Genomic DNA, 22835 nt, shown 5'->3' with positions numbered 1-22835 from the left:
TTCATGGGGGTTGTACAATAACCTGGTATCCTGCCTCGCACCCAGCGTTCCCATCTCCGGATCAAGCCGAAGATGGATACCGAAGATGGATGAAAGTTATAATCATCCCTGTTTTAATTTGAGTGACTACTTATGCTCAGTTTTTAAACCTTGTTCTATCTGTTGTATTGAGGCCTAAAGTGTATATATGCACTCCCTGTCCACTTTAATAGGAACACCTGCTCATATGTGCAAATATCCATTCATTCCATTGCGGCAGCGCTATACATTAATGTTCGCATGAAGTGTGATCTCTGTGACTTTAACCGGTTGTAAAATTCTGGAGATTGTTGGCTGTGAAAGTCTCAGGAGCGCTGCAGTTTCTGTAAATACACAAAAACCAGCTCCTCTGGTACCAAGATTATTCCAAGCGTATTCTGGTTGATAAGAAAACCCCAGCAACACGCTGCACCAATCAGAAAGCACCATGCTGGTTCAAAGCCACGCCCCTTGACTTGATTTAGCCAATAGGATATTGTATGCGTTCGTGCCGAGTCACGTAAGCGCGCTTGGTACGTATAGAAGCCAGAATCGACAATCAACACTAAACATGAATAAAAACACTTTCAGGTGGCAAAGTATTAATTCAGTAGGAAATGTAGGTGTCACGTGAAAGTAAATAAACCATTCAGGGAAATTATTATTATTATAATAATATGTGAAAAATGTGTATTTACAAATGGACCATGTGTGTGGAATAATGTTAATGAGAAAATAAATGAATTATTTTGACACATCTACATGCAAAAAAAAAAGGTGACGTATATAAAATGACAGTTGTTTTTTTTTTTTTGATGTGATAAACAAACTTACTACTTTTACAAACTTCATTTACTACACTTCTCCCTAAATATAAATATAAATAAATCAATGCCACAATCATATTGTTATAGACTATAAATAACTTATTAACTGGCACTTTTCCGAGCAAGGTGTATTAGAGGCTACCTAATTGTATTATATAGTATGTGAACAGATTCAGTGATGTCATCAAATACTGAATTGTTGCCTTATAAATCATTTTATTTGTATTGAATCGTCTGGAAAGCCTGGTATTTACATCCATAGTATAGTAGTCTCAGAAGAGTTTATAATAAATCTGCACACCTACTGGATGAGGAAACTCAGCTGATTTATGTCCAGACAAGCAATCTACAGATTGTAATTAGGCAGCACTGTAAAACTACGGGTTATTTATTTTGAAATAGAGGCGGTAGGTGGTGTAGTGTTGTGTTGTTTCTGGCTTCACACTTGCCTGCTGTTTGGTGACTTGGTTTCCATTTTCGCAGAGAGAGGCGGACGGCACAACAACATGGAGCCGGAGATGGAGGACAAAACCCTGGAGCTGATGGTGAGTTCAACCCGATCACTTTAATACAGACATGTTTATGAACTCATTTATAGAATCCAGTACACAAGTGGATGGTAAAATAAATGAACAGTACCGTGAATAGAGGATTAACGTAAGCTAGCTCCGGGAGCTAGTTCGCTAACTATCGATAGCTTAAGTGTAATTCAAAGGCCTGCGGTTGAAACAGGAATTCCTTAAAGTAATTTGAATCCTGTTTGCGTTACCAACAAAAAATGACACATTGAATCGTAACGTAGTCTAGCAAAAAAAAAAAAAAAAAAAAAAAAAAACCGTCGCCGAAGTATTGCGTAATCGTTCATAGAAACCAAGTCAAATCACACATTAGAGCACCTCGTAGTGTGCCAGATCGGTGCTCGCGCCGTAGTCGTAGCCGTGGCGATTATTAGTGGCGCACTAATTTGACACTTTTTATGGTGCCTGTTTAGAGTTGTATGCGGTTTGGGACGGAGCCAAAAATCAGTGTTGAGGGAGCGTCCAATGATTGCGGTGGTGTTACTGCGCCACTTGGTCATTTGCTCATGTAGTTAGCCGATCGTTTGTCTTAACATAAGGATATTAACTAAGTACCCCCCCCCCCCCCCAAAAAAAAAATACACTAATGGCTAAACTATTTCCTTTCCTAGTTTTTGACACAAATAATATACAGTTCTCAGCGTTTTCGTTCTTCAGTGTATGAGGAAGTGACCTAAAGAACAGGTGAATGTTAAAGACTGCGCAGGAAAAATGACTGAGATAACAGGTCCTGTATCCTGAATGCTCACAGACTTGTATACAGTCTCGTAGCAAGGGTCACGGTTACCATAGTGATGATGTCATTGTTGATGGAGAGAGTAATCATTCTTCCCTGCATTGTCTGCGTGTGTGTGTCTGTGGGTTTTTGTTTGTCTCTTTATACACCAGGGCTGGGCGATTATGGTGGGGGGGGGGGAAATACGGCGTCCCACAAGGTTCTGTTTTATATCCTGGAACATGTAATCGACGACCATAACATAGTCTTTCACTTCTCTACCGATGAATCACAATTACACGTTTCAGCTCAGGCAGATCGAGCATCAACTGCTATGCAAAATGATGACAGCATTCGACATGTTGTTGTTCTTTTGTCGCAGACCTACTGTTAATCCCAGGAGGCCCTCGACGGCGGCAAATGTTTATCCAGATGTTCTTCTTTTAACCTAATCGAACCGTGTGCTTTTCATTAATTGTAGTCATCTTTGTCGTCCTCCAGGTTGGGTTTAAGTAAGCAACGAAAGTGTTGTTCTAGGGAAATGATCGGCGACAAAGTGACACATCTCAAAGTTGAGTCAGGCCCTCCCTGATTTTTGCGACCACAGAAACAAACTTCGTGATATTCCGAAGAGCTTTACGATTTTTCAATATGACTGTAGATTTTCCACAGATTTAAGCAGAGACGCGTCACGTGATATCATCATTCGGCGCCAAACCTCGCCGATTCACGTGTCGTACAGTTTGTCATCACTTGTAGGAGTTTACGAGAAGAATCCTCTGCTTGCAGTCTCACCGTTTCAAGTAGTTTTCTGAAAAAAAGGCACGAAAATACCTTTAATTTTTGGCCACAGCCATCATAAAAAAAAAAAAACATAGAAATCCTGGGGGGACTCCCTCTCAGTGTTTTATGCTCTTACACTAAATAACGATGTTAAATAGAGACACGTCACACTACTGATCCATTTATAGTTACATTTATCTTATTGATATTGACATATTCCCCAGCCCTTGGGAGAACCAAGTTATTATTTGTAACGTAAGATTTACTTTTTGTAAGTTGAACTAGGCATGGTCATCATCTCAAGATTGTCTCATTGTGTTCTCATCGTGTCAAAGGCTGCACGCACCAAACTCTTCCATTCGCCCCTGATAGTGCTGATAGTGCTAATTCACCCTGACGTGAGCAAACCACAAGAAGAACCTGTTTACTTCCTGTTTCTTCATGCTCTGCTGTCTCTGTGTATATCTGTGATGCTCAGTTCTGTGTGAAAACGGCTGATCATGCATTCAGAGTTTGGGTGGAGTCATGCTTTTTTTTTTTTTGTGTGGGTGTGTGTACGCGCCGAAAGTTAACATAAACATTAACTAAGCCCACACTCTTGAATGAAAAGAGATACAATCCCTCTCTCTTAGCCCCGTCCACTCCATAATACAGACCTGATGCTTAAATGTTCTGTGTCTGACACTGTCTGCAATTAGGTGTGTGTGTGTGTGTATTTGCTCACTGTATGTTGCTCTAATACTGTTTTTTTTCCCTTCCTCACTTACCCCCACTCTCTCACTTCCTCCTCTTCTCACTTTGTCTCTCTTCCTTTCTTTATATTTCTCACTCTCGCCTGCCATTTCTCAATATAACTTCATCCAAATTGCACCCATGTTCTGTCTCTCTCTTCCTCTTCTTCACTATTAACTACCCCTTTTTGCTTGTCCCTTTAACACTTCTTTCATGGCTCATTTCCTCTCTCTCTCTCTCTCTCTCTCTCTCTCTCTCTCTCTCTGACGCAGTGCTCTTTGCCTCGCTCTCTCTGGCTGGGTTGTTCCTCGGTGGCAGAGAGCCTGTGTGCTCTCAGGTGCCTGCAGAGCCTTCCCACCTCCCGGGCCCACAACCAGGTTCTGCTCTTCTCTTCAATACTCCCTCTATTTTTTTTTTCTCCCTACGCCTCCTCTCCTTCTCCATCTCCTTCTCTTTTCCCCTCTCCGTGTGGAACCACCCCACAATCCACCCATCGTCTGTGTGTCTGTCGCATTTACTCGCTCACTGACTCACTTCATGAGGGTCTCTTTGAGTAACACCGATTTAAATAGATTGCAGCTTTTGCTTCCTGGAACTTGCATGAGCATGTTGGAGATGATGATGACGATGGAGATGATACAGGCTGGGTAAAGTCAGTGTTACTCGAGCTCTCCCCCTCTTCTTCCAGGGATTTACGTCAGGCGTTTCTGTCTGGGAGCGGAACGGAGTAAAAGCAGGGATAAATAGATAGAATGCATGACAGAAAATATCGACTGATTACTGGAAAGAGGGATCTCGACTCTTTATTACTGTGACTCACAGGACAAGCACGTTTCATGTTTGGGAGAGATGTATTTGTTAAATAGTTTGAAGTAGGACGGTTTAACAAACACAGAGATTTGTATGTTTTATTGAAACTAGATAATAGGTGTGTAGGTTTAACCACATTTTGATGAACCTTAGCAGTGTAATTATAGCATGCTTTTTTTCCACCACCTGCTGCACCACACACAGTGACTGATACGCAGTGTTGCTGAGGATAGAACGAGTTTTATTTATTATAAGCATATATATATATATATATATATATATATAATTAGAAGCATGCCAGTGTGTGGAAAAACGCTGAAGAAACTGAGCAAAATAACGTGCAATTTGTGATGTAAAGACATTCAACACTGACACAAACACAACGTGATGCATTGCATCAAAGACTTTGTCAATATGATAAGTACTATAACTACATGATCATCCCCTTCTTGGATATTGATCCTCATCTGTTTTTCTTAAACCACATCCTTACATGCTGCAAACCTACTCTGGGTTGCCTTAGCAATGATGTTTATCAGTGTGGGTGGTGCAACTAGCATTAAACAGAAATAGACAATGAAGCATTTGTATGTAAAATTAATTAGCGGATTTGTACATCATATCATACGAGATGAAGGAGTAACAGTGTGTGCCGATTGTCATGGATCACATCGCTCTACTGTCTTCACTTAGATTGGTAGTTGCTGCACCCCATTGCTCGAAATTTGCATAAATTAACCTTGTTGAGTCGTTGGATACGCCCACATCAAGTTGCCAGGGGTGGGGAAACTCTCATTGGAAATGAATGAATGTATCTCCCCATGCACTATTATATTACATTATTTGCTGTCTCCAAAACAAGAGACTGGGCAATGCACTAGAGCTGGTGGGGTCAGTAATGAATGCATCATTTCTCCACTCCTGCATGTATTCACCTCGCTAATCCCGTCCCTGCTCTTTTAATTAATATTATTTTCAAGTTTATGTACTTTTCCTTTTTCTGCATTGTTGTTTGTGTATATGACTTCATGCACGTTGCAGCTGGAGCTAGTTCACATCAGAAGGTCCTGAGACGAGTCGTCTTTAGATTATTGCTGCACGATTCGGAGTACGTAGGAAAGGAAGAGTACGGCCTGGAGACATATTCGACATATCTGGAATTAAATGGAAATTTAGTGAAATTTTTTTCAACAGGAAAAGGCTTTCTGAATATTTTATATTCTCCTTATTTGTATGTAATGACGATTACAAGGAAAATATTAACCAGTCTGAATTTAGTAACTTTTGCATCAAATGCAAGAACTGTTAACTGTGGTTAGTTTCAAGCAGCACATTCTGTGTTTTATTCCTTTTGCGTAGCAGTTTTTATTGTTGTTATTATTATTATTGTTGTTCTTGTTGTTTTTTTATTTATTATATATATATATATATATATATATATATATATATATATATATATATATATATATATATATATATATATATATATATATATATATATATATATATATATTTTTTATTTTTATTAAACAAGTCACATTGTACTAAGTAACCTCTGTTACAAAGCACTGACACTGGAGACTCCTTCCACAAATGCTGACCGCTTTGTCACAGAAATCCTCACCGTCTCAACAGAAAGCGGCATTCAAGTATATGCTGAGTGTCCAACGCACTCGTCCCCATGAACGAGCTGTTACTATGGAAATGAACATGGATTAGAGCAAGCGCCTATACATAATCCTGGCATTTGAAGTACATAATTCAACAGTGCAGTGGTACAAAGCATGCATTTGTTCCTAAGTTTGTTGAACAAATCATTCGATGTGTAGCCAAATTCCTTTCACTGGAGTTTTCGACATTGTTATGCAGTGAGCAAAGGCACAGTGATGAGGGATTTCTGTGATGTCAGAGGTGCCGGCCACCATTATCTTGTCTTTCTGAATAGTTAATAAACACGTGCACACACATTCTGATATTTTTTTTTTTTTTGCTCCCTGTTGTGTAACCATTAGAACTTGAAACTGAATATTAATACATTCAGAAGGCTTTGTTTAATGCCTTTCCAATAACATGATTTCACCACATTTTTTCTAGCTGCGCTTCTAATGCAATTAAATGATATAAGCACCCTTTACTGATTACATTTCCAGCTAATTGCGATGATTATCCAGAATAAATGGATCATTACAGTCAGGTTTATGCAGAATGACGTGATTTCAAGCAGCTGGTCCAGGACGTAGGTGATTAAGGGCACATGTGTAACAGCATGGTGCTGATGGTGGCTCTGATGTAGGCAGCGTGTGTAGGGTGTAGATTACAGGGAGTCATGCCGACCGAGACCTTAACCATCTCCAGCTTCTGTTTTGGTTTATTTATATACATGCAGTTTCTAATTGTGTGGCACTGACTCAGTATTCAGTCTGTGTGGTCGTGGAGCTGATGCTCGAGCCTGAATAATGCTTTTCTTCCACGTAAATTGTGAAATGATATTTTGTTCTTATGTTACAGTGATTCTGAGAAAGGACACTGTTTGCCCCCGTGTGTCATATCATCAGTGGGCTCGGAAGTGAACAAAGTGATAAGAAAATGGATTTAGAGGGGTTTATAGTGATTATAGCAGCGACACACAGTGCAAAAATGAAGGAAGTAAAACTACAGGACATGCTGTAATGGAGAAATGTTGAACCAAACGGCGGCGTCAATCATTTTTCCTACAATAGCACATCCTGATGTGTTTTATTTCTCGTATATCATAGCGGCTTTTGTTTTATTGATTACAGAATGATTTTTTTTTTTTTAAACCATTTATAGTTACATGTGGAACAAGTTAGTTCCTGTTATCACTTACATTATAGCGGCTATAAAGAGTCCTTCTATCAACAGCTTCACATTTTCTCTCGCTCTCTTTTTTAAGGTAACGAGAAAACATGCAGCTTTACTTCTCTGACCGTTACAAAGCAATGACTTTTTAAGTTAAGTTGCCTTTATTTGTCACATTCATTACTGTACAGTGAAATTCTTTCTTCGCATATCCCATCCTTGAGGGCTAGGGGTCAGAGCGCAGGGTCAGGCATACATACAGTGCCCCTGGAGCAGGTTGGGTTAAGGACCTTGCTCAAGGGCCCAATGGTGGCAGCTTGGCGGTGCTGGGGCTTGAATCCCGATCTTCCGGTCAGCGACCCAGACCCTTAACCACCTGAGCTTTAGAGACTTCCATAAATTTAAAATAAACACCTCTATAGTCGTATTGTCTGGAAACAATTTCATCAGTTTTTAGATTATTTTGTATGCAAGTTACAGAAACAAGAACGTGCAAGAACAAGCAGATTAATCTAAATCTGGCAGTGATGTAACTTTCTTGAGCAATCAGCTCAAGCTGTAGTATAAAAAAATAATCCGTTTAAACAAACCAACCTCATTTCATTTATACAGTGCTCATTTTTAAAATTCAGCCAAATCCTTTCAGCCAGCACTCTCTTTACCCTATTATTTGATCTCATTATTGTCGTGAATGAATAGCGTGTTGACTCGGACTGCGCCCCGTCATGACGTCCGTTTACTTCCCTCCTCTGTTCAAGTGTGTGCATGCACTATTTTTTTTTCCTCCCCTCTTTTTGTGTGTACTGTTGTGCCTGTTGGCTTTTCAAGCATGCACCTGCCTTTTGCTCATTGATTCTCTGTGTTTATGCGACTGTGTACTCAGCAGTTTAAAAAAAAAAAAAATCCTTTAAAGTGCCGGGTTTCCAAGTACAGAGCGTCTTTGTGTGCAGGCTTAAAGACGTGAGTTTGGACTGCGCGTCTCTTCTCAGCGGGCAGCTATAATTGTTACACACGGAGAGGCTGTGAGCTGTACTGTACATGATGATCTGCTCAGTACTCCCACCCAGTGTGGGGGCTGAAAGGCTCGTTAAAACCTCTTCATGCTTAAAACATCTTCCATTTAGGCCTAGGCTGATATAAAATTATATCATGATTATCACATGGGAATTTTTTTTTTTTTTGCTGACCTCTTATTACCAATACCACTGGTGTTATATTTCAGGGAGTCTGGTGTGACCAAAATATCTTCTATAACACACACAGATCACACACTGGCAGTACAGCAGCTGTGCAGTATTTCAAAAAAATCAGCTTACATAAAAAGCATTTCAATGTACTAAAATGAGCACTGAGAGGTAATGTAAATAACACTGATCTCCTCATCATGGCACCTGTTAGTGGGTGGGATGTATTAGGCAGCAAGTGAACATTTTGTCCTCAAAGTTGATGTGTTAGAAGCAGGAAAAATGGACAAGTGTAAGGATTTGAGGGAGTTTGACCGGGCCAAATTGTGATGGCTAGATGACTGGATCAGAGCATCTCCAAAACTGCAGCTCTTCTGAGGTGTTCCCGGTCTGCAGTGGGATCTAGTGGAGTCCATGCCTCAATGGGTCAGCACTGTTTTGGAAGCAAAAGGAGGGCCAACAAGATATTAGGCAGGTGGTCAATCAGTGATCGGTGTATACCATACCAGAAAATGTATGAATTCAGTCCACAATGCTGTCTCCCATACTTTTTTTTTTTGTAAAACGTTCCATCTACCATCCTGAAGGTTTCTTTATTCTGCTCCATCAGAAATTTGTCTTGTTTTCAGACCCTTTGTTCATGCTTGCATATCATCGTGTCTATTTTATACCCTTCCTTGACTTTCTCGATGACTGCAGTCTGGTTGACTCTGCACTGAATATCACAGTGAACCGTATTACTGATTATCAGCACATCCTCCTCAAGGACAAACGCACTAAATCATTTGCTCAGTCATGTTAAATGAGGCATTAAGTACACCAGGCTAATAGTATACTCTCTTGCATGGATCATATTCTTCGCAGCCAAACGTCGTTTACCTGCATAGGTGTAAATGTTACATGCAGTATTTACAAACTGCTGACTCGTGTATAATCTTAACACAAAGCCCCAGAGCCATTAGATCAGAGCAGGCTACAGACTACAGGATGCATGGGTTTCTGCTTTGTTTGTTTTACCCTCTGGCATCGATCATAAGCCTGCATTTATGGCATGAATTACATGCTTAGATGGTGGCATTCATTCTGATCATGCTTCCCTCTTATCAACCCTTTTATTTCCTCTCTTTTATGACGCATTTTAAAATGCAAGCACGCATAGAGTTTTGTAATATGCTTTCTCTTGGTCTCGTGTTTATATGGTCTCTTATTCCTCTTTTTCTGTAGAACTTGACTGTGATGGAGTCACAGAATCTCACCGACGACCTCTCGCCGAAGAAGACGACAGTTTTTAAGGTTGGTGTGTTCGGCCCATCGTAGATTTAGCTGTTTAATGCGTGTTAGATTCAGGGTGGATTTCACCCCCCGTCCCCGTCCCCCTTGTAGAAGCAGCTACAGACAAACTCTTTTTCTCCACTTTGAAATGTTAGTAGTAGAAAAAAATCCTTGTTATCATTCTAACAGTTTTGGTTGTCAAGGGAATTGGCTAAATGGGGTTTTTTTTTGGTTTGTTTCGCTTCCACTGATATTATCTTATCCTTTGTACAGCAAATACAAGATTTCTCAGTAACGCATTAAACTTGCTTAATCAAACTTCCTTCCTTTTCTAAAATGTTGCTGACACCTGGAAATGTGAAAGTGTGTGTTTGCGTGTGTGTGGGCCAGGCAATAATTCTAAATCTTTCTATTTAATTAAATCTTTTGAATGTAACTCCTCTGTCTTGCTAAACTATATGTGAATGTGTGTGGTTCAGCTGAGAAATGGTACACTGTCTGGCTCGAGAAAACGTCTGTCACACGCCACCTTTGAGAAGGAGAAAGAGATGTGTATCCAGATGTTCGAGCAGTGGTCAGAGGCTGATCAGGTGGAGTTTGTGGAGCATCTCATCTCACGCATGTGCCACTATCAGCATGGCCACATCAACTCGTACCTCAAACCCATGCTACAGAGAGACTTTATTACAGCCCTGCCAGGTACACACACCTCTCTTACCTTAATCCCATAGTACAAAGAGACCGCTAAAGCTCCCCGCTAGGCACACACAAACACCTTCACCTTCTTCCCACTACTACAGAGAGAGATTTCTTAATCCTTCTTTTAGATCTGCACACACCCTCACATACACTGTATATTTTTGAGAAGAATAATTATACCCGCTATAATACGGTCCATCATTCTCTGATCAACTTCATAAAATTACTAACAATGATCCTCTGCATTCTGTTGTGTACGTCTGTCCAGCGCGGGGTCTGGAGCACATAGCAGAGAACATCCTGTCCTTTCTGGACGCACGTTCGCTGTGCGCGGCCGAGCTGGTGTGTCGCGAGTGGCACCGGGTCGTCTCAGATGGCATGCTGTGGAAGAAACTCATAGAGAGGATGGTGCGCACTGATCCACTGTGGAAAGGCCTGTCTGAAAGACATCAGTGGTGAGCTGAAGGATATAGATGAATTTGCTGTGGATTGCACATGATGCTTAAGTTTTTCCAAACTGCCATGCTGCAGTTTTTATTACTAAAGTGGTGCAAATCCACAGTTGGACTATAATCAGTGCTGTAATTTTTCATGGTTGGAAACTGTGGATGCATTGAGAATGTGTATTGATATTCGTCCATACCAATACTGATATCAATAATAGTAACATCAGGGGCCTCACTTATAGTAGAGTTGTTTATTAATTCCCAAGAAGAACTTTTGTTAATTTCTTTTTAGCTCTGTCATGTTGTATTGTTTTCATGTTGGCCATGAAGAGTGCACACAGGCATATTCATGCACTTGGACTACTAGGCTTATTCTTCTAGGAGTATCCAGTATTCAATCGAGTTGAATCGAGCTTGCAATGAACAGGAGGCTTTGTTCGTTCAAATGCTTCTGTCCAGCTGTAAGTAACAAATGAATACTGAGTCCACTGCACTGAGTGTGAACACACATGGTTTAACATTTCCGTATTTAAGTAATAAATGTATATCTATTTTTAAACCACTCAACAAAATGTTTCTGACCGCTAGTAAAAAAAAGTGATAAAACGGATCTAATATTGTCTTAGTTTTAGTGTAAATTATCCCTGCAGCTTTGTAACAGCTTTGTACTTAATACAGCCGAGCCACCACCAAGCCAGTGAACAGCACTCTTACTATTTAATAAAAGACTATTTATATTTAGTCTTTTAAATATTTTCCACAAAGGTGGCTTTATAGACCAATAGTATCCTTTTATAAGCAAAACGATGGAAATGTATTTTCTTTTTCCTACATTGTAAATCCGCTGACATTGAGATTGACAAGAGAAGTGGCCCTATAACAGAACCTTAAGGAACATCATGTTTGGCACTAGCTGAGAAGGTCCTATACCATCCTGTTTAATGTAGTCTAAAATGAGAAACCCTGATTATTATCGCTTTTGCAATAGGTTAGTTGGTTAGAACCAGAAGTACAAATTGATGAGTGGTAATTATATTAAATAAAAATATTTACTGTGCAGGATGCATGAATGCAAATCACCTTTTCAGGAAGATTTAAAATATTTCATATTTACGGTAGAACAATACAATGCATGCACATAAAAGAACTGTTATTTTGTTTTCCTGATTGTTTCCAGGGAGAAGTACTTGTTCAAGAACCGCACAAATGAAGCCCCACCCAACTCGTACTACCACTCTCTCTACCCTAAAATTATCCAGGACATTGAAGTGAGCATTATTATTATTATTATTATTATTGCTATACAGAGGTATAATTGTAAAGATCTCCTTCTCTGTCCTCTTATTTGTGTTTGTGTGTGTGTTCAGACAATTGAGGCAAACTGGCGCTGTGGCAGGCACAACCTCCAGAGGATCCAGTGCAGATCAGAGAACAGCAAAGGGGTTTACTGCCTACAGTACGACGACGACAAGATCATCAGCGGCCTCCGAGACAACTCCATTAAGGTGTGTGTGTGTGTGTAAGAGAGCGAGAGAGAGAGAGACAGAGGTGCTGCTTTTGCAGAAAAATACCTTTTGTTTGTGTTTAGTGTCATGTTACCCGTAATTATGCAGTCATCAGTCCCAACATAGTTAAATATTACAGTGTTTACTAATACAGTATGTCTTTTTCAATATGGTAATATCATACCATGTGCAATATCATATTATGTGCAATATGTTCTTAGTGCCCTAGCACCTTCTTTGTGAATACATTTTGTGTGTATATATAGAATTTCAAAAAAAAAAAAAATTATTTATATTTTTGAATACATTTTGTACTTTTGAATACGCTTGTATACACCAACCAGGCATAACATTATGACCACCTGCCTAATATTATGTTGGTCCCCCTTTTGCTGCCAAAACAGCCCTGACCCTTCACGCACTGTGTATTCTGAAACCTTTCTATCAGAACCTGCATTAACTTCTTCAGCAATTTGAGGAACAGTAGCTTGTCTGTTGGATCGGATCACACGGACCAGCCTTCACTGCCCACATGCATCAGTGAGCCTCAGCCGCCTATGACCTTGTCGTTGGTTCCTTCCTTGTACCACTTTTGACAGACACTGACCACTGCAGACCGGGAACACCCCACAAGAGCTGCAGTTTTGGAGATACTCTGATCCAGTCGTCTAGCAATTTGGCCATTGTCAAACTCGCTCAAATCCTTACTCTTGTCCATTTTTCCTGCTTCTAACACATCAATTTTGAGGACAAAATGTTCACTTGCTGTCTAACATATCCCATGGCCCACATGGCCCACTAACAGGTGCCATGATGAAGTGAATAACACTGATTATTTCCTCATCTGGCACTGCTCATAATGTTATGCCTGATCAGTGTATAAAAATTTTCATTTATTTTTCATTTATATTTATTTTTCTTGTAATCTGAAGCAGTCTCTGGCAAAAGAATTTCCTTCAGGATTAATTTGGGAAGTCTTATCTTATCTTTCTCAGATCTGGGATAAGCACACACTGGAGTGTCTGAAGATTCTGACCGGTCACACTGGTTCAGTTTTGTGTCTGCAGTATGATGACAGAGTAATAGTGACTGGTTCTTCAGACTCCACTGTCAGGTATGTACATACTGTATACAGGTGACATTTTTGCAAATAATTGAGGGAGCTTTAGACTATTTTTATTTTCCGTCTACTGTCTTTTAGCTTCCTGTAAAGCTATCTAAGCTTTATTTCATCTATTAAACAATTTGTTATTGTCTGTTGGGAGGAGACAGAATTTAAACTCTGGATTATTCCTTTCATGCTTTCTATATTCACGTCTATAGCAATCTATCTAAAATTAAAGACTACACTTCTTTTCCTTCTCTTGTTCTGTCTCAGGGTTTGGGACGCAAGTTCCGGCGAGGTTCTGAATACTCTGATCCACCACAACGAGGCAGTTCTTCACCTGCGTTTCTGTAATGGCCTAATGGTGACATGCTCGAAAGATCGCTCCATCGCCGTGTGGGACATGGCCTCCGCCACTGACATCAGCCTTCGCCGTGTGCTTGTGGGCCACCGGGCAGCCGTCAATGTTGTGGACTTTGACGACAAATACATTGTTTCAGCCTCGGGAGACAGAACTATAAAAGTAAAAATCCAATGATGACTTAATTGTTCCAAAAAGTGTGTTTGAAAATGGTTGAAACGAGATGTGTGTTGGAATCTTTGAACATTTTACTTAAATTTGTATAAAAAATACTTATTTTGATGATAAATGTTATTAGATGTCAGTGAGATTCACCATGATATTTATATTTAAGTTGGAACACACACAACAGATGCCAGCGCAATAAATATTATTTATCATAAAAGATTTTTTACATTTAAATGTATAAGACCATATGCTCACTTTGCATGCAAGATGTTGGATAAAGATTTAACTGCACCAGAAGAATGACATTAATGCAGTCCAGATTTTTATTTTTTATTTTATTAATAATAGCTGTCCTGTGCTGTTATATTTGTGTATACTCTGCTCATTATTGTAATTGCTGAAGTCCTACATGTGTGTGGTTTGTGTTTAGGTGTGGAGCACCAGTACCTGTGAATTTGTCAGAACACTAAACGGACACAGGCGAGGTATTGCCTGCCTCCAGTACAGAGACAGACTGGTGGTCAGTGGCTCCTCAGACAACACCATTAGGTAGGTATCTCTGTGCATCTGTCTCAATGAGTCTATAACAGAGAAACGTCAGTGTTTGAAGTATGTTAGGAATTAAATGTATCATTGTTTTGGGAAAACAAAAAAAGTATTACAGGAGAATATTTCCTTAATACGTATCCACATGTGTGTGCGTCATATAGATTGTGGGATATCGAGTGTGGGGCATGTTTGCGAGTCTTGGAAGGCCATGAGGAGCTTGTTCGTTGCATTCGGTTTGACAACAAGAGGATCGTCAGTGGAGCATATGATGGGTACCACTCACACACACACACACACACACACACACACACACATACACACAAACACCTTAACGTTATGGTAAAATTTAAAATGGATAAAAGTTTACCATCAACCTTGTGACCTGTAGTTTCTTATACACTTCAACAAACTGAGTGGCTAAGTTGCTCTCCTTGCTAAACTTATAGATATTAGCTAATGAATGTTAATTGCAAATAGTCATTTTAGTCTCTCTCTCTCTCCCTCTATACAGGAAGATTAAGGTGTGGGATCTGCAGGCTGCTTTGGACCCTCGTGCTCCAGCCAGCACTCTCTGTCTGCGCACACTAGTGGTGAGTGTATAGTAGTGAAAGTAGTGAATGAATTATTACATGAGCTCCATCCCATTCTGGATATTTTAATAGCCACATTCTTTGCCAGCCAGTGTCTTGCATCTCTCAGTACACCCTTCAGTGTCATCACATGAGAGGGAACCCAATTATCCCCCTCGTATCTAAATAGGCATTTCAATGTAAAATCTCTGATTAACAGTCTGTCCCAGTGAAACAAACTCTCTCTATAGTCGCAAGCCAATTAATGTATTAAAAAAAACCATGAACATCATTGTCTTGATGTGTGATTTGACCAGAGGCTAAGTCGTGGTGGTCTTGAAAAGCTTGCTCAAACATGGTCAAGCCCCCACCCCACCCCAGCCAGAAAATTGATTATGAAAACAGAATATTAAAACAGAAATAAGCATTTATTATCTGGTACAAGCTCAAAACAGAAGTCTCTTGTGTTTAGAGTCTATAGCACTAGTCAAAAGTGATATACATGACCAGCACGTAAACACTTCAGACTGAGTGAGGTGATTAATCATTAAGCCTTAAAGGTAGCTGCTGTTGCTGTTTGGCACGTTTATTGGTCATTTTCTTTTGTAAGCAAGGAAAATCTAGACCTCACCCCTAGTCTAGATCACGAAAGTTCTGCTCAAACTCTAGTATCAGTTGATACAGAAATTACAAACTTTATGGCTAAACTGGCACTGTAATTTATCAACACATCAAGGGGACATGTAGATATTCCTACTGGATTCATCTTGAAGCCATCTGTATAAAAGAATGAACCACTACATGCTAGCTACCCTAAATCATTAGTCTCAATCAGTAGCTTGCTTATGCTTGGGGTACATTTTTCTTCTCACAACCTTTAACTGTTTGAAAAGCAAACAAATCATGTGTTCATTTTCCCACAAACATTCGAATGCACCAATGCACAGTGCTCAGATGCCAGGTGCCTTTAACAAAGGACAGCTTTTTCTCAAAAGCCAGCATAATATAGCCCATGTAGGCAGCTGCCTTCTGATTGGTACACCGTCATCTAAAGGCAGGTGGAACTGCTTGTTTTAATAACCTGAATAACTCCGCATCTTGCCATCATAATTTTCACCATCTTGCACCTGGCTCGTGTGTTGTGATGTGATTTCCTCATGGAGTGTGTGTGTGTTTTAATTCTTGCTGTCATGGTTACCTTTCGCAGGAGCATTCTGGCCGTGTGTTCCGTCTACAGTTTGATGAGTTCCAGATCATCAGCAGTTCTCATGACGACACCATCCTTATATGGGATTTCCTGAACGTCTCCACCAACGGACAGCCAGAAGGACTCCCTAATGCAGCCAGATCACCATCACGGACCTACACGTACATCTCCAGATAGCGGGTATGCACACGTTTACCTTCACACTCGATTACTTGCGTTTTAATGAAAAGCCATAAACTAATAATTGCCTTAGTTTATAAAATCTATGATTAGTCTATTAATCTATTTCACAACTAATCTACCCCAGTGTATGAGTAAAATGAACATGAACACTACCAAGCACATCCACTAGATAGCTGTTACATGCACCTATTTCAGGAAAGGGCAGATAACTACAACACTTACACTTGTCTCAAAAGAGTGTTTTGACTCCTTTTCTCTAACCCAGGTGCCTTTGATGTGTGCCAGTGTATCCTGGGAAAGCTGAGATCTGATTGGCCTGCAGGCTATTCGTCTGTCCCTAGAAAGGAGCGAAACGGAAATGCCTCCTGGTTTTCATATCTCCGGTCTGATGGGAAGCTTCTCCAGTAACACTCAGCAAGTTTGCCACAGAACCATATTCACACACCAACTATGAGCCGACATGGAAACACTGTCTCTGTAATACAATAGCACACAGCACAGTTTTAACCGTTTTGCTCTGCATTAATCCTACTGCAAATGGCATTTAGAAGCTTGAAATGATATCTATTGCCAGACTATTGCTCAGAAGTCCTTAGAATATAATGTAAACTCTTGATACCTGCACTAACCCCTACCTCCCTCTATCCCATGTATACACAAAACACTTTATCAATAGATGATTTATCTTTCCCACTTCTCTTCTGAAACTGTTGGAATGGACAGACTGGTGTTGGAGAAAGAGACTCTTAACAAAGCCACCAAGCAGAATGGCGTGAATGGACTACATGGACAGACTAGTGAAGTATTTCTATCACTCTCTCTCTGGCCCTGGGCTTTTCTGCAGGACCAGAAACGCACACTCTTACTTAAGCATCGGGGAATGACTGCTCTGCACTGGCAGAACAGAGTTTGATTTCTCCACCTCGTCTCATTCTCGTCTCAAGTTCGAGACGGGCATTGTGCATGTGAGACAGCGTGGAATCCCTCCTCCTGACTATTTTTTTTCTTCTTTTTTATTTTATATTTTTTGTTTACTTTTATTTTTTTTTATTTAAGTGGACTCCTTTTCATTGTATGCTTATGCTAGGCATTGTAGAGCTCTTTGTTCCACTCAATGGCTAGTATGTTTGTTCTCAGATCTCTCTCTCTCTCTCTCTCTCTCTCTCTCTCTCTGTGTGTGTCTGCCTGCTTGCTGTATGATAGCAGATTCTAGTTGTAAGCCAAACTGTCTTGTCAAATATTGTGTTGTATATTAAAATTATTATTATTTTTTAAGAAAAATACATTTATTGTGAATAAAGTACAAGACTGTGGCGATGTTTGTGTTTGAGTTCTACGGATTATCCCAATGCTGATCTTAGTCATTAACAATCACAGTGATGGATGTACTCTATTGGGTGAACTGCAACACTTCTGGTGTGGTACCATCACTCATTTATGGCCATCCTGCTGTCACTGACAAACAAATTTATAAATTTTAAATTAGGTTGAACACTCAAATAAAATGGTACTTAGGCTATTTACTGAAAATTGAAGCTTACCTTAATATTATCATATGCATGCAATTATGCTTGTGAACCAACTGACTAGGTTATGACCATAGCTACAGTATTCTGATGGTATGAGTGAAAAATCCTACTATAAGACAAACCATGCCTCAAAAGCAATAATCCAATATTTCAGCTGCATCACTGCAGAGTAAATAATACTACACTATCACTCATGCTTTGACAGAAAAAGGATACCAAAAAATACTTTCACCTATGGGATATTGACTCTTAGCTTGCTGTACAAGCTTATTCAAAGACCAGTGTCAAATAAATCTCTTTATTTGTGAGCTTACACTAGGTAGTGAACTAGGGTAGGCTTCTTAATGCGAGTTTGTAAAATCTTACAAAGGTTTGTGGTAATGACCTGGAAAGGAAGGAAGCTCACAGCAATGCAAATCAATAATTCTGAAACAAGACCCAGGGCATGGCCATTCCTAGAGAGATTTTGGTTCTGGGTGGTGTATTGGGCAGCAGCTGCTGCTTCAAGACCCAGCATGCTGGTAGTCAGACTATGAATTGAGCAAATGTTTGCCAAAATGTCTTGGAGCAGAAAGGTTGGCTTACTGGTTATGCATAACTGGAGTTTTTCAGCTTGCCTGCTGCTTTATACCATTTCTCACTTATGGAGGACTGGAAACAATTGGCCGTGGACATTAACTTGGGACCGGCTTAAATCATAATGGACCGCTGGGTGGGGTGGATGGTGGGATGCCATGAGGAGTTCCACTGAGGGCAAGTGTGTAAACTCAGTGCCTTCATCATCGATCCAGTCAAATGCTGTCCATCTCTGGACTGTTTTTAGCTGAACATGGATTGCTCCAGGAACTAATGGGTTCCACCAGGCATTCCAAGAAGACTTGGCAGTATCTGTCTTGTCAAGCACTTGGCATTTGGCAGCTGTTTCTTTTCCTCATAGCAAGATGTGTTCTCACTGGCCTGGGAGTGCTGAGCATTTCAACCATTTGATTGTACTCTTCTACTCATCCACTGTGGATGCAATCTTTCTCATCCAGCCATAAAGATATAAGAGTCAAGCTGGTCACCCAAGTGTGTGTATGTGTGATTGAGAAGTAAAAAAAAAGAAGACTAGAGTGGATCACTGTCTGTTAACTTCCAACAGAGGGCAGTAGACACCAGTGAATCAGAGTCTGATAACGCAACACTCGAAGTAAAGTCCTAGTGAAGGACTTTAAAGCTTGTTGCACAAAAAAAAGTTGCTATAATTCACAGAATTGGTGAGCTTTCAGATGAAAGATTGTGACCCCACATAAATGGACACCTTGAAAATGAATTGCATGACCTCTTCCACTGATTCGTATAACAACTTTTCTGTAATTTAGGTTCCCTGAACCAGAGGTTTGAGACTTTTATGTGATTCCCTCCCACAGGTCTCTTAGAATGAGGTCATGAGTGTGAACTCTGACAAGCATGTGGTCTTGACATGTATATCAGGGGATAACCTATGAGTACACCAATGAGTACACACTCTGAGAGTGTGTGCGTGGCGCGTGCGCCGAACACCCCCTGTGGGGGAATATATCTCTGATTACTGTAGCAGATGTGTAGTGAGAGAGAGAGAGAGAGAGAAAGAGAGAAAACAAGGAAAATAAAGATGTGCAGATGGCAATTCCTGCCAGTCAGACCCTGCTGAACTGTAATTTTGGCAAAGATCGACAAGTTATCAAGAGCGGAAAGGATGAGTGAAATGAGGGGTGAAAGAAGAAGATTTATTGAAAAAGAAAAACTAAGGGGGGAAAAAGAAGGACAGTAAAACTAACAGTGAAGATCTTTCTGGTTGGTATAAACAAGGCTGAGAAGAAGTGATTGAGAAGATAGTATAGAAAGGGGACAGACTAAGATGAAGCGAATAGACTAGAAATGAGGACAGGAAAGTAAAAACTGGAGAAGAAGAAAGGAGAGTTTTTTGCACATGCTGCTCAGCTGTGTAAACTGGAGAGAGGCAGGGTCTCGGATTCCCTGGGAAAAAGGCCTGATATTTATAGGAGACTGGCAGCCCATATGACTCTCTCTCACACACACATGCACATACACACACACACACTTACTAATATTATTATTATTATTCCTGAACACTCAAAAATGGAAAATGGCAGGAACCTGAGATGCCTGGAGAGGTGTGTGTATGTGCGCGCACATGTGTTTTCGTGAGAAACGGCGAGTATGTCTGTGAGTGCATACGTACAAGATGGAGCAAAGTGGATCGAGAGAGTAATGATAGTCACAGTGGAAAAAAAAGAGAGGACAGACAGAAGAAGAGAAAAAGAAGAACATTGGCACGGCTGTAAGTGTAATGTGAGCTACAGAATAACGTTAGGAGAGAAAGGGAGAGAGTAAAGAGACAGAGATAGAGGGCGTCAAGCGCATTCAGACATGAACACGTATTCCAGCATGAGATTATATGATTCCCACAAGTATGGTGCAAACATGTTGAAACAGCACAAATACACACACACACATACACACACACGGACAAAAAAAAGAGACAACTCCACCACTTGGTAACAGGTGGACAGGGCATATTGTCACAGTGACACTTATTTGATCTCATCTCTGTCCAGTATTTGTTTTGTTAACAGAAATTCATGACTGTGATTTTTAATTCTCTCTCTCTCTCTCTCTCTCTCTCTCTCTCTCTCACTCTCTCTGTCTTTCTTGCTTTTTCTCTCTCTCTTATTTTTCTTACCAATTCTGTCCCGAGGGTGGCAGTACTGCATGCCGCTGTTGTCCTTCTCCATCCTTAATTTAAAATGACAGCATGTATGGCCATACATGAATATCCATTTTGACGAATCTTGAAATAGCCATCTCATTAGTTAATTTCTACTAAACAAGTTCTCGTTCATCACAGGTTGGCAGAAGTGGGATTTCGGAATGTACATCATAATTTGCATCACCACATTGATGACAGCTAATTTAACAGTAGCCAAATCTACCAAAATATACCAGAACAATCACATTTCAGTTTTAGTTAGGGACCATACAAGTCCCTGTGTGAGTCATTAATACAGTAACGACAATACACAGATCAGCCATAAAAATTAAAACCACCTGCCTAATATAGTCCGCCTTGTGCCGCCAAAACAGCTCTGACTCGTCGAGGCATGGACTCTACAAGACCTCAGAAGGTGTGCTGTGGTATCTGGCAGCAAGACATTAGCAGAAGATCCTTTAAGTCCTGTAAGTTGTGAGGTGAAGCCTCCATGGATCTGACTTGTTTGTCCAGCACATCCCACAGATGCTCGATCAGATTGAGACCTGGGAAAATTTAGAGGCCAACTCAATACTTACAACTCTTTGGTATGTTCCCCAAACCATTCCTGAACAATTTTTGCAGTGTGGAGGGAGCATTACTCTGTTCAAAGTGGTCAGTGACATTAGGCAATACCGTTAACATGAAGGGGTATATTCAACCTGCAACAGCATATAACTAATATCCACATGAATGCCAAGAACCAATGTTTCTTGTCATTGCCCAGAGAGTCACACTGCCTCTACCGCCTTGCCTTGTTTCCATAGTGCATCCTAGTGACATCCTAGTTTTCCACAGGAAAGTCATACACATGCACCTGACCATCCACAAGATATAAAAGAAAATGTGATTCATCAGACCACTTTATTCCATTGTCCAGATTTTCACAACTTCTTTCATAGCCAACATTAAAATTGTGCTACTGTAGCTCTGGGATCTGACCAGGTGAGCTAGCCTTTGTTCCCAGTGTGCATCAATGACACTGGTCACCCGTGAGCCTGTCATCGGTTGTCCTTCCTTGGACCACTTTTAGTAGGTACTAACCACTGCATACCACAAACACCCCACAAGACCTGCTGTTTTGGAGATGCTAGATGCTTTTATAGCCATCACAATGTGCCCCTTTTCAAAGTCTATTAGTTCACTGCACTCACCAGTTTCCCTCCTTCCATCACATCAACTTCAAGAACTGACTGTTCTTTTGCTGTGAAATATATTCGACCCTTTGGCAGGTACCACTGTAACAAGATAACCAATGTCAGTAGTTTTAATGTTATGGCTGATCAGTATATATAACAATGAGTGTATTATTGTCAGAGTTGCTGTTATAGACAATTAATCAATACCTTCTGACCAATCCAAGTCAACAGCTTGATGGTATAATCATTAATCTGCTTCACACTCAGTTTCAAATGTTTTCTGTTACAAGCTAGTCCACTTTTATTGGTTCTGAGTTCTAGACGTTTTGTCTTCAGCTATTACTTCAGCGTGTTTGTAAATGGCTCTGGAGTGCCTGCTAAAAGACACTCCAAAGGGGTAATGAGGGGAAAAAACCCTCATCAAATACACATATCATACGCTGTAATTTTCTTCAAATAGTGAGATATATTCATGCCATATCTCCCATCCATCCTCCCATCCTGAGCAGAAGGGAGGAGTGAAGAAAGAGAGGAGTATGTTTTTGAAGTAAAAAAAGAAAAGAGGTACATGACCTACCACTGAGTTAGAAATCCCTCATGAGTAGTGTTGATAAATCACTCAGAGTAGGCCTCGGGCTCTTAACTGCAAAGAAACGGAGAGACAGAGGGATAAAGGGATAAAGAATAGAGGTGTGGTGCAGAAAGACAGAATTTCATTTGTTTTGGGGGTCATATGAGGAAAAGAGGTCAAGGTTCAGATTATAGCCTGGTTCTGTGGTTGATTACATGTGTGTTAAAGTGCATGGCTATTACTAAAAGAGCAGTGGTTTAACATTATATTACAG

The 22835-nt window shown here is 40.3% G+C and overlaps 1 protein-coding gene and 1 long non-coding RNA gene across 3 annotated transcripts in view; one reads left to right on the top strand and one right to left on the bottom strand.

Moving 5' to 3' along the window:
* Positions 1–1235: 1235 nt before the first annotated feature.
* fbxw11a (F-box and WD repeat domain containing 11a) lies at positions 1236–17844 on the top strand. 2 transcript variants are annotated; one of them, XM_058408285.1, is made up of 14 exons: positions 1243–1390; positions 3926–4030; positions 9692–9760; positions 10219–10438; positions 10707–10893; positions 12062–12152; positions 12252–12389; positions 13385–13503; positions 13768–14017; positions 14454–14572; positions 14734–14844; positions 15084–15162; positions 16349–16528; positions 16797–17844. In XM_058408285.1, exons 1-13 carry the CDS (start codon positions 1352–1354, stop codon positions 16523–16525), a joined length of 1704 nt encoding a protein of 567 aa, XP_058264268.1. In that variant the 5' UTR covers positions 1243–1351; the 3' UTR covers positions 16526–16528; positions 16797–17844. The 2 variants fall into 2 exon arrangements, with proteins under 2 accessions (XP_058264269.1, XP_058264268.1); XM_058408286.1 differs by lacking the exon at positions 3926–4030 and having other exon boundaries at positions 1236–1390.
* Positions 17845–22518: 4674 nt separating this feature from the next.
* LOC131364866 (uncharacterized) overlaps positions 22519–22835 on the bottom strand; it is a 33961-nt gene continuing 33644 nt past the window's right edge. Inside the window, exon 3 of the long non-coding RNA XR_009206536.1 lies at positions 22519–22633. This is a non-coding gene — a long non-coding RNA (uncharacterized LOC131364866). The remainder of the gene's footprint in view (positions 22634–22835) is intronic.

The sequence above is a fragment of the Hemibagrus wyckioides genome, linkage group LG14 (assembly GCF_019097595.1).
Source record: "Hemibagrus wyckioides isolate EC202008001 linkage group LG14, SWU_Hwy_1.0, whole genome shotgun sequence".
NCBI classification, from domain to species: Eukaryota; Metazoa; Chordata; class Actinopteri; order Siluriformes; family Bagridae; genus Hemibagrus; species Hemibagrus wyckioides.
This window is presented reverse-complemented; position numbering and strand designations above follow the sequence as displayed.

What these genes read in the sequence shown, in the direction of transcription:
- fbxw11a (XM_058408285.1), top strand. Translation starts at nt 1,352, where the DNA reads ATGGAGCCGGAGATGGAGGACAAAACCCTGGAGCTGATG. An exon ending in TCCTCAGACAACACCATTAG is followed by an intron (nt 14,573 to 14,733) that starts GTAGGTATCTCT and finishes TGCGTCATATAG; the next exon opens with ATTGTGGGATATCGAGTGTG. An exon ending in GTCAGTGGAGCATATGATGG is followed by an intron (nt 14,845 to 15,083) that starts GTACCACTCACA and finishes CCCTCTATACAG; the next exon opens with GAAGATTAAGGTGTGGGATC.